This window comes from Macrotis lagotis, chromosome X (genome assembly GCF_037893015.1).
Source record: "Macrotis lagotis isolate mMagLag1 chromosome X, bilby.v1.9.chrom.fasta, whole genome shotgun sequence".
Taxonomy (NCBI): domain Eukaryota; kingdom Metazoa; phylum Chordata; class Mammalia; order Peramelemorphia; family Peramelidae; genus Macrotis; species Macrotis lagotis.
Window position 1 is genome coordinate 1,037,041 of NC_133666.1, and position 13,734 is coordinate 1,050,774.

At 47.2% G+C, this 13,734-nt stretch overlaps 1 protein-coding gene across 1 annotated transcript in view; it reads left to right on the forward strand.

The window, feature by feature from the left end:
- Window positions 1–13,734, forward strand: part of LOC141503192 (5'-nucleotidase domain-containing protein 2-like) — a 29,568-nt gene that overhangs the window by 3,526 nt on the left and 12,308 nt on the right. Inside the window, exons 2-10 of the mRNA XM_074208386.1 lie at window positions 2,845–3,029; window positions 3,878–3,952; window positions 4,102–4,157; window positions 4,698–4,791; window positions 5,460–5,588; window positions 10,595–10,655; window positions 11,060–11,162; window positions 11,331–11,432; window positions 13,525–13,606. Coding sequence (XP_074064487.1) covers window positions 2,845–3,029; window positions 3,878–3,952; window positions 4,102–4,157; window positions 4,698–4,791; window positions 5,460–5,588; window positions 10,595–10,655; window positions 11,060–11,162; window positions 11,331–11,432; window positions 13,525–13,606 — 887 coding nt within the window. The remainder of the gene's footprint in view (window positions 1–2,844; window positions 3,030–3,877; window positions 3,953–4,101; window positions 4,158–4,697; window positions 4,792–5,459; window positions 5,589–10,594; window positions 10,656–11,059; window positions 11,163–11,330; window positions 11,433–13,524; window positions 13,607–13,734) is intronic.

Below are 13,734 nucleotides of genomic sequence, written 5' to 3' on the forward strand. Positions count from 1 at the left end.
AAGAAAAACAGGCAGCACTCCATTGGCAGCTTTCTGTGCTGGAGGCTCCTGCTCCCCAACTCAGAGAGTGTTCCAAATCCTTCTGGGAGGGCTTCAGAATGATATGTTTGTTACAGGCCAGTTGTTCAGGCTTTGTACTGGCATAGGCCCAAGTGTTTTGGAAAGCAGATTGGGGGGAAAAAGGAGCTTGTTCTCTCAGCCATTTTTTCTGCACACTGGTAGCTCATTGATTTTCACTCAAGTAAACAGAATCTTGTCTCCTTACCCACAAATTTTTTAATGGATAAGATATTTTAGAACAACTTAAAACTTTTTCTCTAACACATACCTACTAGCACATGCTCCCCAAATGGAGATAGGTCAAACACTGAAGAACAATGCCTCTGACAAAATACAATAGGGAAAGTATATTGAATTCTATAAATAGCAAGAAAGACCCAGTTTGAAAGAAGCCATGGTGATTTAGTGTCCTATTCTCAGTTTGAAAATGACTCTTTTTTTATTGATATGTAGACTACAACAAAACTGGGGGCCAAATTTGACCCTCTGATGATTCTGGCCCAACCTGTTTTTTATATTTGTAAATAAAATTTTATTTTATCAAAAAAAAGGGTAAAAACCATTCTTAACTCACTAGCTATTTAAAAAAAAGACTACATTTGACCCTTTTGCCAGTCAAGTCTCAGAGAAATGAAATGACCAACACAGGGTCATTACCTGAACCTAGGGCTTCCTGATGCTTCTAGTTAGTCAATCTGCTGTCCTGACAACTAGCTTATCTAATTGTGTTTTTTAATATTTTGACTTTTTATCAGCACTCTGGGGGTAGAGAAAGTTATGAGCCAAGCAGATAATAATAGGTCCCACTACAATGAACTGGGTTTGTTAAGGATCTAGTCAATAAAGCTCTTGGTTTGGCAAGTGGAGAGTAAGAATCGAGTTGGAATTGGATCATGCCATCTCTGCTACTAGTAGGGCCTTTGGAAATTGTTCTGTCACCTTCATTCTACAGGAAAAGAAATTCAAGGCAGAAGAGTTAAGTGACTTGACCCAAGATCATTTTTCTAGTAGAGATGGAGAGTAAAAGACCTGGCTTCAGATCACCTCTTTCTACTGTGTTTGTGTTCTGGACAGATAGAGCTCTCCCATGCTGACTAATCCCTACTTGAGTGCTGACTCTCCCTTTCAGCTGGGCTTTGGGGACTCTGGGTGCTTCTTTCTCCTTCCCTTGTTTGGGGCCTCCAGATCTTGGGTGTCTAGGACTTGATTTTGAAATTCTCTTCACTGACGTATAGGCAAAGGACTTCCCCTTAATCCAGTGGATTGACCTGGATGACTGAGGGGTATTTCACAAAAATAAGCTTCTAACATATATGAGAGTGATTTCATAATTGATGCATATGTTGTTGTCATCACCAAATTTTTAAGGTTGAATTCTGAAGGAGCACAGTCCCATCTTCATTATTGCAGCTTTTGTAGTCATTGACTCTACCTCTCTGTTTCAGAGAGGGAAAGTTGAGAAAGAAAACCCAATGAGAAGAAGTGGGGATGCTTCCAGAAATGTGGAGACTATTACGGGTGACTTGTCTACTCTGGCCTCCTTGCCTCTGCACAGCCTACAGGAAACTCAGACTCCAGGCTGGCAGTTGGGGAAACCACATGGAATCACTTTGCAGGCAGATCAGCTTTAAATGAATTCTTCCTAGTTTCCGTACTGAAAGAAGCTCCACGTACAAACACCTCCATCTTGGAGTTTCTCTCTGAATTTTGTGGCAAAACGGGTTGCAACTCAAATTTCAGATGAGAATAGAGTCACTCTCCTACCAGTCAAGTTGTACCAGGAAAAATAGGACCCTTGCCTATTTTGAGTTAAGCAGCTAATTGTGGGTCCTGAAAATATGTCAGGGAGGGCTATCGGATTACTTGGTGAATATTTAGGAACTGTGGTTTTCTCTGGGCAAATCACACTCAAACTGACCAGCAAACAGCATTTCTTCACTTTGAAGAGAAGCCTAACCCTTGAGCCCTCTTAGCAGAAACATTTCTGGGAACCTCGGTTGTCTGGTGATGGAGAGAGTCAGGGTGGCCCCCTGTAGAACATAATATTTCTCTGATTCCTGGTTCCTGCTATCTCAGGGTTGACTCTCCCCCCAAATTACAGTGTTTGTATTAAACTGCTGTTAAAAGAAGCAGATGGGAAGAAATTATCATAGGAATGAGACGGTGTGAGCCTCCATCAAGAAACTGTTTCAGGAGAGTGTGTACTAGTGCAGAAAGCATTTTGTTTTAGAGTTGCATGACTTAAGGAACACACCAAAGGATTGAGTGAACTCCCAGGACTGGACGTTAAGAATCACATGATAGGATATTATGACAGAAATACTTGGGAAGCAAGGTGTCCAGTGACAGTACTAGCCTAACTGGAGACCTCTCCACCCTTCAGTTAATAAATCAGCTATCTGGCAGTTTCCCCCAGCCCTTTAGTTTAGAGGGGTCTTGGCAATGAAGACTTAACATCGTACTTAGCATCGTATGGTAACTGCCCCCTCTTTTTTCCCATTCAACAAGAAGAGGCACGTGGGGCACCTTTTACTTGAGAAATATTGCACTTTCCTGAAGTGTTGAACTTTAAAGGGCCTTAAAAAACCCAGCTGTCTCATTTTATGAAGGTGGAATTGTGGAGGCCCACAGAGCTTTAGGGCTGCACAGTTAGAACAGCACATGATTCTGATTTACTAGTTCAACAATTACCTGCTAGACTATGACCCAGAATTGGGTATGCCCTAATTGGTGGCACAAGTTTTTCCTAAATTTTCCTGTCTATTCTGTATTTTGGATTTTCAGATCTGCTCCCCCCCGGCGTATGTAACCTCCTGAACCCTTCCACCATCTATGCCAACAATGAGGTGTGCCTAGCTGACATTGAGATCTATGGTTTTGACTATGACTACACCCTGGCTCTGTACTCCAACTCCCTCCATTCCATGATTTACAACACTGCCAGGGACATCTTGGTGGAACAGTATAAGGTAAAGAAGGACTTTTCCCACCTGGTCAGTGACCTGGCTCTCACTGCCCCACTTGGGAAGTGTAAAGCACATATGTTGGTGAATAAATAAGGTGTCATCAACTCTGGTGTTTGATTGGTTCTTGAGGTACCCTGTAACCTAACGGCAAAGTTTGGGTCAAACCAGTTGCCTAGTTTGGTTTTGAGGAAGACAGAAGAAAGGAGGTCATTTTAATCTCCCTAAATGTAGGCAAAGGAAATCATTAGAGACTTGCTCTCAGAGGGCATATGGGTTATTTGTAGGTTTGTGGCACTGGAGAAGTTGAGGTAGGAGACCTGGATGCAAATCCCAGCTTTGACTTTGCTTTGCTGTGATCATCCTGGGCTTCAGACAGAAAGAGAGAGAGAGAGAGAAAGAGAATAGAGTGTGTGTGTGTGTGTGTGTGTGTGTGTGTGTGTGTGTGAGAGAGAGAGAGAGAGAGACAGAGACAGAGAGACAGAGAATTTGTGACATCAACACTGTCACCTTCTGAAATAAGTCAAATCTAAGAAGAGGTTTCCACAAGTGAATTGTGAGGTGATTTTGGTACTTTTTGTTGCAGGAACTTTCAAAGGGCAAATGCTTTTCATTTTGGTTGATTTCCCTACTGCCTCAGTTTCCCTCAGCCCCAGTTTCTCAAACACAAATGAAAACTCTTCAAAGCAGAAAGTAAGCCTTAGTTGTGGGACCCATGTTTCTGAACTGAGACAAAATAGAACTTGGCCTGAGGTGCCCTTTTTGGAGACAGCCATTTAAGAGCAGTGCCTCCTCATTCCTCCTCCACTTCCTTCCTTCTCACAAATAATTGTTCCCTCCTTTTCCCTTTGTAGTATCCAGAAGGGATCCGTAAATATGACTACCTACCGAACTTTGCCATCCGTGGTTTACACTATGACATTCCCAAGGTAAGGCCCCTTTGATTGTCTTGGTTGAGTACCTTTGTGCCCCCCCCCCCCCCGAAAAGTGTCTAGGTGAGGTAGAATGACCTCTCAGAAAATTCTTTTGGTAGGTTTTCCATGTACTTATTGAGTCTTTTTCCACTGGGCTTGTCCAGGGTTTACTGATGAAGATCGATGCCTTCCATTACATCCAGTTGGGCACCGTATACAGGTGAGACTTTCAAGATTTGGTGGTGGGGAGAAAGGTGGATACTATAGTGGTCAAGAAATTTTGCTAAATGGCAAAAAAAACCAAATAAACAAAAAACATAGATACATAGAGGAGTGAGTCCATGAAGAATCTAGTCGGTTTTGTGGGCAAGAGTATTGTTTTAGAGACTGGGGTACAGATGAAGGCTAGCTCTTGTTCTCTCTCTCTGTTAAGTATTCACTTGCCTTCCATAAAGGAGAGTCTGGGATCTGATAGAAGAATCAGTGAAAGCCTTTAATTCCCAACGTGGTAGTTTTGAATTCTGGAAACAGGTGGTGACTTTTGACCAGAAGGAATGAATCTTCCCTGCAGTCTGGCATGATTTCCTTAGTTCTCAGACAAGCCCAGATTGGGCCAACAAGGACAGGCTGCTCGCTAATCCAAGGCTTGCAGATCTGCGTCTCCAGGATGTTTTTTTCTCTCCACACTATATATTCTTTTGAATGGTCCTCTGTTCAGCTTTTCTCTCATGGTTTGCTTGCTCTTTTTAATCTCTCCCAGGGGTCTGAAGCCAGTCCCAGATGAAGAGGTGACTGACTTGTATCAAGGCACACATCACATTCCCCTTCACCAGGTTAGCGGATTCTATGGCAAGGTGAGTGGGCAAAAACTTGGGTTTCCTTCCCCTATGGCTAAGTGAAGGGATGGTAGTGGGTCTCCTTCCCAGCTTCCCCAAAGACCCTTCCCACCAGGACTTTCCTTGTTGCTGTGCTTTCCTGAGAGAGAGATCAGGATTTAAAAGCTGATTTCCAGACTCTCTGTTACATCACCCATCTGGTTCTGGTGCTTCCTGGTCAAGCCTATTCCTCAGGATAACTCATATTCCTGTTAAGATTCTCATCTCCCTGGCCAGGGGGGCCAGACATTTAGATAGCCACACACCCACTAGCTTGTCCCCTTCAATGACTAGGTATGATGGAGAAAGACAGAAAAAAATGATTTCCATCTTTGTTTGCTAAAGAAATTCTTGGGGATGGGGTAGGTAGCTGCCTGTGGCGAGGGGCAGCTACCACCTGTCCATCATTGACTGACTCAGTAACCTTGGTAACAGGGACTTTGGTTACTGGGTGGGTTGGCACTTATGTTCATTTCTGGACGCTGCTATTTTCTGAGGTCTTGGGAGTCAGGGAGGTAAAGGGGTGACTGTCATTGGTGAGGAATCCTGAGCCGTGGTTCTGTCGCTTTGCTGGAGCTATGGTGCAGGATACTTGCCATCTGTTCCTCCAAGCATCTTACCCTCTCTTCCTTTCCTGGCTCTCTCAGGGACCAGCAGTGAAACAGTTCATGGACATCTTTTCCCTTCCAGAGATGACCCTCCTCGCAGTGGCCAATGACTTCTTCATTTCTAATGATATTGATTATGACCCTATCCACCTTTATAAGGATGTCACGGTAATGCTTCCTCTTGCATGCCTGTCTTCTTCTCCAGGGAGTTTCCAGCCTGAATTCCTCTTAGATGAGCTTATGGAGCTGGGGGACTCTGTTCATTCCCTCTGAGCCAAAGATAATCCCTCACTTGAATGCCCTGGATTCTCAACCTTAAATCATTTCACCACTACCAATGGAATGGTACCAAAGGGTAACTAGGAGGTGCAGTGAACAGAGCACCAGCCCTGGAATCAGGAGGACCTGTGTTCAAATCCTGCCCCAGACACCTGACATTTACTAGCTTAGTGTGACCTTTTGGCAAGTCACTTCATCCTGATTGCCTCAACTCCAGGACTGTCTCCAGTTGTCCTGATTCCTATCTGGCCACTGGACTCAGATGACTCAAGAGCAGAAAGTGAGGCCAGTGACTTAGCGTAGCACCCCTCCTCACTCAAATCCATTTCATATACTTGTCATGGCATCACCTCCCTGATGTCATGGTCTTCTTTGAGAACAAAGGACAAACATCAGCAATGGAATAAGATCTCTTTTCCATCAGTCGCTGAGGTTGTACCTAGAGGCAGCAGCTCAGGGAGAGTAGTGGCTTGCTTCTCTGTAGCATGTGGCTACTGTGTGAGTAGCCTACTGAGGCCTGCCTTGGAGGGGACAGCCTTACCTTTGAAGGCATAGAAGCCTATGGGAGTGAACATATCATTTTCCTTTTTGGTATTTCCTAAGTTGTATTTTCTAAGTGCCAGAGCAATGATGTAGCCAGTCGGTGCCCTAGACATTCAAAAGATGGAATAATCATCAGGGGCCAGGGTGTTCACTGAAGGCTTCTGGAAGGAGCATAAACTTGAAGGAAGGGTTAGGGATTTAAGTTAGGTCAGTGGAAATGGATGGAGCTACTTAAAGAAAGCCACTGTGACATTATCAGGGGTGAGGGTCAGGGATTCAAAGACAGTGAATAGTCAGAGAATTTGGTTTGTGTGGGAAAGTAATAGGAGATCATCATTTAGCCTTTACTCAGAGATGTAGGGGAAGAGGGATGTCCTCAAAGTGGTTCCAAGCTAAGTGTGGTTTTAAGGTTTAAGATGCTGAGTAGAGAATTAGGGAGCCCACCTTGAAGGTTGGTAGACCAATCCAGCCCCAGTGACCGCCTGTGTTCAAGACCAAGTCAGACCCAGGCCATGCTCTGGAAGGATTAATAGGAGAGGGCCCACCCAAGAGAGACCTCGGGAAACAGCAAAGAACTGTCTAAAAAGAAGAAGAAAGAGGAGACTTTGGGTGAGGAAATCAAGGTTGGCTTCCTAGAGGAGGTGGCATCCAAGTGGTGGAAGCTGAGATGGATGTAGAAAACACCAGCATTTGCTCCAGGACCTGAGAGTTTGGCAGAGTCTCAGGCCATGGGTAGACACCTTGGATCCCAGACTGAGGACTTTTAAGCTTTTAAAGTCTGAACTTTGGTCTCTTTGCCTTGGGATTAAGACTAGATTTCTAAGGTTGCTTAGGGCTCTGCAGTCTATTTTGACTTTCTTCATTAGGCAGTAGTGAGCCCTTAACAGGTTTTTGAAGAGGAGAAGTTCTCATTTGGAAGAAGACTGTAGGGGACAAAGAAGGAAAGAGAGCAGAGGCAGTAAAGGAGACTATTCAGACACTCAGATGAGAGGAGAGGAGGGCCCCAACTAAGCTGCTGTCAGTAAAGAAAGGGGAAGCTCGTGGTGGGGTACATGGGAATAGTGCCAGAGAGGAAGAGAAATCTGGGGGTAAAGGCCTCAGATCTCCCAATTTGCAACCTCTATTGACTATCCCCTTCTCCACGTCACCATTTGTAGAAGTTTCTGGAAAATATTGTTTTTAAAGAGAGACAGACAAGGAAAGGAAAAAGGGAGAGAAGGAAGGAGGGAGGGAGAGACAGACAGAGACAGACAGAGACAGGGAGAGAAAGTCAGAGACAAGGAAAGGAGGAGAAAAGAAGGGAAGGAGGGAGGGAGAAACAGAGGGAGAAAGCCAGAGACAAGGAAAGGAGAAAAGGAAGGGAGGGAGAGACAGAGACAGAAAGAGAAAGACAGAGACAAGGAAAGGGAAAATGGTGGGAGGGAGAGAGAAACAGACGGAGAGAAAAATCAGGAGACAAGGAACATAGAAAAGAAGGGAAGGAGGGAGAGACAGAGACAGAAACAGAGAGAGAGAGAGAGAGAGACTGGTCATTTCTGCTAGAGAAGTTCTTTGCATTTCTTGGTCCCTAAAGAGACTGAGACCCTATTTTGTGTTGTGACTCCTGAAAAGGATGGTCATTTGGGGGTCGGAGGCTCTGCCTCCCTAATATGTAACTGGGTGACTGAGAAATGGACAGTCTATCCTGTCCTTCACATCCTCCCTTAGGGAAGCCAGAACCATTGTGTCAAAGAACCTAGAACAACATTGCTTTCATAGAGACTAAATCTCTTCCTGGAGAGATCATTGGGGGGGAGGGGCAGATGAGTTTGTGTTTTTCACTATCTTTCCAAACTTGAAGTTGTGAAAGAACAAGCTGTTGTGTTAGAGGAGAGCAGGCACCATGAGCCGTTTTGTCTTATCTCTTAGAAACAGCTGCCAAGGCAGCTTTAATGAGCTTGGGGTGGAGGGGAGGGAAGAGAGAGGCCCCCAATTCTGGAGCCTTCAATGAGGTGAGCCCATGGCACCTTCCCCGGAAGAAAGGCCACCTTTCCAATTGGCTTTCTTGCCCACACTTGAGAGCTTAGGGTTTTTCATGAGCTGGGCAGAGGCAGGGAGCTCCCAGTTTGGTGTGCTTGGCTTGTGACAGGCCTGGAAATTAAATCGGGGATGCGATTCAGATGTGGAACTCTCTGTCCCCATTGAGGAAGATTCAACCATGGTCAGTGGACCTGGGACATCCACAGAATGAGCAGGAATTTAAAAAAGGTAGATGGTGTGGACATGGTACCTAACAATTCTTAAATAATGGCATCCTGAGGACTGAGGCACTACCCTCCACCCCCACCCACCTTAGAGCCTCGTCACTTGCTTCATGGAGTATCTGAAGGGAATCCAGAAAGTTGGACCCAGAACTCTGAGGGAGCCTTCTCCCCCCACCCCCATAGCCCAGTGGCTTTGGAGAGGCCAGCAACATGCTGAGCTCTGGAGGGACCCTAGCCTTAGGGGAGTTCCCCAGTGGGAGGGCTTTGCTTCTTGTTTATAACTTAACTACCCATAAAGTGACCCCCTCAAAGGTCACCATGTCAGCCAGGCCACATGTTAGATACTAAGGATCCAAAACACCAAGAGTTACCCAGTTCCTGCCCGTCTCATCCAGGTACCCTGCCAGGCTTGGGGGGGCTTCACACTTTAGGTGTCAGAGCAAAGCCGGAGGCTGGGATTTGGGCCTGGATGCCCCATTTTAGGAAGGAGCATTGGGAGAAAGGAGCCAAGCTGGTAAGCAAGAGCACTGAGCCAAGGGTTCCAGGGAAGGAATGACACCAGGAGACAAGACTCAGTGAGAAGGAGGGTAGACCCTAGAGGCCGGGAATATCCAAAATCTGCAGTGCCTCCTAGCCCAGGCTCCCATTTTGATGGGACCTTCTGTTTTGGATAAGGAATCCGGCTGGACTCTTTGACCCCAGAAAGCCCCTTCCTAGAGGGCTAGGTTGGGACAGCAGGGAAGGGGAAGGAACTGAAAGGAATGCCCCTCAGTCTCTCCTCCCTCATTCCTCCCCCGCTCATACTCTCCCCAGAGCCTCATTCCCTTGTCCAGTACTTTTCCACTGGTGTTTTGGGCTGCCAGGAACATAGTGGACACTCTGGAATGCTGGGTCTGTGTGTGTTGGCATGGTGAACCCTGATTACTCTCTTGTAAAGACTCCCCTGTTTTCTGACCGGGAAAGAACTGGGGCAGGGCTTTGGAGAGGCCAGGAGTCCCATGTCTCCTCCCTCCCTGCTTGTGCTGCAGCAGAGCAGCCTAATTCCAAGAGACTCGGTGCCCCCCCACACACACACACTCTCATTGTTCCAGGAGTAGGGTCTTTCCAAAGCTGAAGCAGAAACCCCAGATCTGAGGCCCAGCAGAGGCCACATTGGCTCCTGGCTTCTTTGCCGTTCTAGGCTGCAAGGTGCCTTGGGGGCCCTCCTTTTCCAAAACTGAGATGTAGGGAAACTGAGGGACATTTGAGCAGCAGCATAAATGGGATACACACCCTGTTGGAGTCCTCTGACTTCCAGTCTTGCCATTTGAAACCAGACCCCCAAGAGTCCGTGGCATCCAAACTTTTGATGTGTTTCATTTCCAATATGGTAAATCACAGCGGATAGGAGCCATTTAAACCAAAGCTTTTTTTGGTTGGCGGTGGGGGGTGGGGGAGGAATCCCTCAGTAATTTTCTGGAGTATAATTGGAGAACAACTGCAAACTATCCAAAAGGATTTAATCCGTGAAATTGGCAGATCCCTACATTCTCTTTTCTAAGTAGCCCACCCCTCCTGTGAGCCCTCCCCTGGGTGACCCCAGCTGAGCCCTTCTTGTGCCTTAGGCAAATTCTTTTGGCGTCTCTGGTTACTAGAGAGGTGAGAGTCTTGTTTTTCTCCAACTCCAGTAATTGTTTTCCTTCACTTTTTTGGAGCCTCTTTTCTTGGGACCAATGGTCTCTGGAGACTGCTCTTTGACCCCAGAAATGTGGAATGGGCTCTGGTTTTTTGGTCTGGGATACCAGATGATTCCTGGTCCCTCTCCCCCTAGGCTATAAATGGAGTGCCTCTCCATTTCATTTCTTACAAGTTTGTGAGTTTGGAGGCCAGTCCTCAGTGAAACCTGCCCTGTGGGAGACCTCGGAGGACTAGCAGCCCACTGGGAGCTCCAATTTCAGTTGGAGAATTGTTCGGAATGAGGAAAGGCTCAGTCCCTGGTGTAGCTGGAGGTGGACTTGCTCTCAGCCCTCTTCCTTCTTGTGGGCTGCTCCTCAGGATGGGGATGGGGGGTGTTCAGAAATGCCCCCTTGGCTTCTCTAAACCATCATGTTTCCTCCCTTGTTATCTTAGGACGCCATCAGGGACGTCCATATCAAAGGCCTCATGTACAAATGGATCCTCCAGGACTTGGGTGAGTTGGAAGAGGCCTCCAAACATAGGAGTGCTCTATGGAGAAACCAAACAGGAGAGTGAGGGAGTACCTGCCTGTGTGTGTGTGTGACCGTGACCATGAGTGTAGGGGAGAAGCACAAGAGAGAATTAGATCACATCTCCTTGGTTGTGTGGCCCAGACCGGAGCCAATTGTGTGTGCATATGTGCACATGTGTGTGTGCATCCACACGCTTCTTCTCTCTGACCTTTCCTGGGGTGAAGATGCTAAGAGCCACTTCTAATGGCTTTCCTCAGTTCTGGTCTTGAAGTCACACACTAAGAATTAAGGGAAAGTAGCTGTGGGGAATCCTCAGGGCTGCGCCCCAGGGGCCATGCATGACCCATTCAAGCTCCCCACACTTGACTTTGTGTCCATTCTGTAGAACAGTACATCCTACGGGGTGAGGAGACCTATGCTGTCCTGCGGCGCCTGGTGGACAATGGCAAGAAGCTCTTTCTCATCACCAACAGCCCATTCAGCTTTGTGTGAGTAGCCTTAGAGGAGCAGGGTACCCTGCTGCCCTGCCCCTATATCTGGTCCCAGCAGGTCCTGCCAGGGCTGGAGTGATGGCTAGGGCAAGGGGGGTTGGGGAGGTGGGGAAGCCATGGAGGAAGAGAGGCCACAAGCCTCCCTGCTCTTCTCTGTCTCTCCAGTGACAAAGGTATGAAGTACATGGTGGGCAAGGAGTGGAGGGATTTCTTCGATATAATCATCGTGCAGGCTGATAAACCACATTTCTTTAACGATGGCATCAAGTAAGTGTGTGGGTCCTGAGAGGATGGCCTGTTCTGATCCTGTGGCCCAGATGTAATTCTGGGAGGGAAGTCAGGCCACTCAAAATCCTGCCCCCCAGCCCACCAGGCAGAGCCCACTTGTAGAGTTTTTCCTATTTTGCTCCTACTTCCCCTTTGGATAACCTCAGGATTTTCTAAACTGTTTTTCTCATGGGCAATCAGTTTTATGGAGGAGGGCAGTGACCATCCCAAGACCCTTGCTAATAATGTGGAAGCTGAAACTTGAACCCAGATCTCTTACATCCTGGACCAGTGTTCTCTCTGCTACCCAGTGCTCCTCTTCTAGCATCTACAAATTGGCCTCCTGAGATTATTCTTCATCTTGCCTGGGGCTGGGCCTCTAGGTCACTTCCAACCCATCTCCCTACTCCCTTGCTCCCCTGTGGGAAGGAAAGATCACAGGACCTCTCCTGTTGCATCCTAAGAACTTACATGTCATCTGGCACTTAGGAAATGCTGTCATTCATTCATTCATTCATTGATTCTCACTGGAGAAATGAAACGATATATTGAGTGACTCTTTCATTCCCCACACATTGGAGGTTGGCCTGGACTTGTCCAGCTCAGGGTCCCATGGACCCTCCCCTCCCCCAGAGAAGGTCTATCCACTCCACCTTCTTCCTCACGCCAGAAATTCATGTTACTGTTCTGTAAAACCAGGACCCCAGAGTGGGGTGGGTGCCATATTGTCATAAAGTTGGGCTAGACCCACTCTGGCTTTAGAAATGAAGACTTCAACCTTTAGTTCCTATTTTTGTTGTAAATTTAGTTGGCTGAAGGTGTTCTTGTAGGGTGGGAATCTACTTAGGAGTTTTGAGGCTTTAACTTTGTTTTCCAGAGGCCTAGCCTTGACTTAAGTCATAGCCCACTTGCCCTTCATTTTTATAGGAAGAGCAATGGAGAGGGTTTAGATTCAACCCTTGAGAAGTAATGCAGGGTGGAGGTGGATGAGCTGAGAGGGTTCTGGACAGTCTCCGAAGCTCATCTCTTTGATCTGCCCTGCCCCCAGGCAGTGGCCTTTGTTTAGGCTCTTGGCCCTTCCTCCCATTGATTTGACCAAATGCAGCTGTTGACCCTTTCAAACCTCCCATCCTATTCTGAGGACTGAGACCAAACAAAGGTATCTGAAGCTGGATGGGCCTAGCCTGCCTTGGCTTCCTGTGCACCAGTTTATTCCTAGAATAAAGGAAGTCTTTGCTTTGCTTTTAAGTGTTGGGGGGGGGGGGGGGGGAGGAAAGGCAGCCTCCTGCCACTTCTACCATCTGCCACTGGGATGGGTGGGGAGGGGCTGCACTGAACCTGGTGGGAGGACCTAGACACCCCAGCTGCCTGCTTCTTTTCTTCAACCTCTCTCCCATTTGCATAGAAGAGCAAAGAGGGAAACTGAGACTGTGTTCTGTCCAATGAGACACATGTTCTGTCCGATGTGACTTCCTCTAATTTCCCTCATAAAGATATTCTGTTTCTGTTGAAGGGCCTTTCATTTGGAGATGGGAATGGGTGGGGGTACTCTTTCCCAGTCTTAGAGGCCCACTTCACCTCAGTGACCTGATCTCAACATGATCTCAACATCTTGAATCTTCTTTACCGCAAGCATATTCCTAAAGTCTCCACGCGCCACAAGGGCCCTGACTTTTCTAAGGAGATAAGCGGGGGGGGGGGGGGGGGGGGGGCAGGTGGTACAGTGGATAGAGCACCAGCCCTGGAGTCAGGAGGACCTGAGTTCAAATCCAGCCTCAGACATTTAATAATTACCTAGCTGTGTGGCCTTGGGTGAATCACTTAACCACATTGCCTTGCAAAAAAAAAAAAAGATAAGCTAGGAGTGGATAGACAAATGTCATGAGTCTCTGGAAGAAGCCTCCCTCTGACACTCATTTCCAAGAGGAATAAGCATTCTCTTTGAGAAGAGAAGAAGAGTCCGGGCAGCCCCCAGCCCAGTGACCCAAGCTCCAGAGCCCAAGCCTGGCCATGTACTAGAGGAGAATTCCCCCATGCTGGGAGAAAAGGGAAGACAACCGGTATCTGAATGACTGTCCTTTCTTTCTGGCAGACCTTTCCGACGATTGGACGAGAATGGAGACCTTCAGTGGGATAAGATCATCAAACTAGAAAAGGGCCAGGTCTACAAGCAGGTGAGGCTGGTGCCTGTTGATCCAAAGGCCTGAATTGGCAAACATGTGAGGATGTCATAACTAGTGCCAGAATGGTGGCCACTGGCTCTGTTTCTCAAAAACTACCCTGACCCTTCCACCCATAGTCA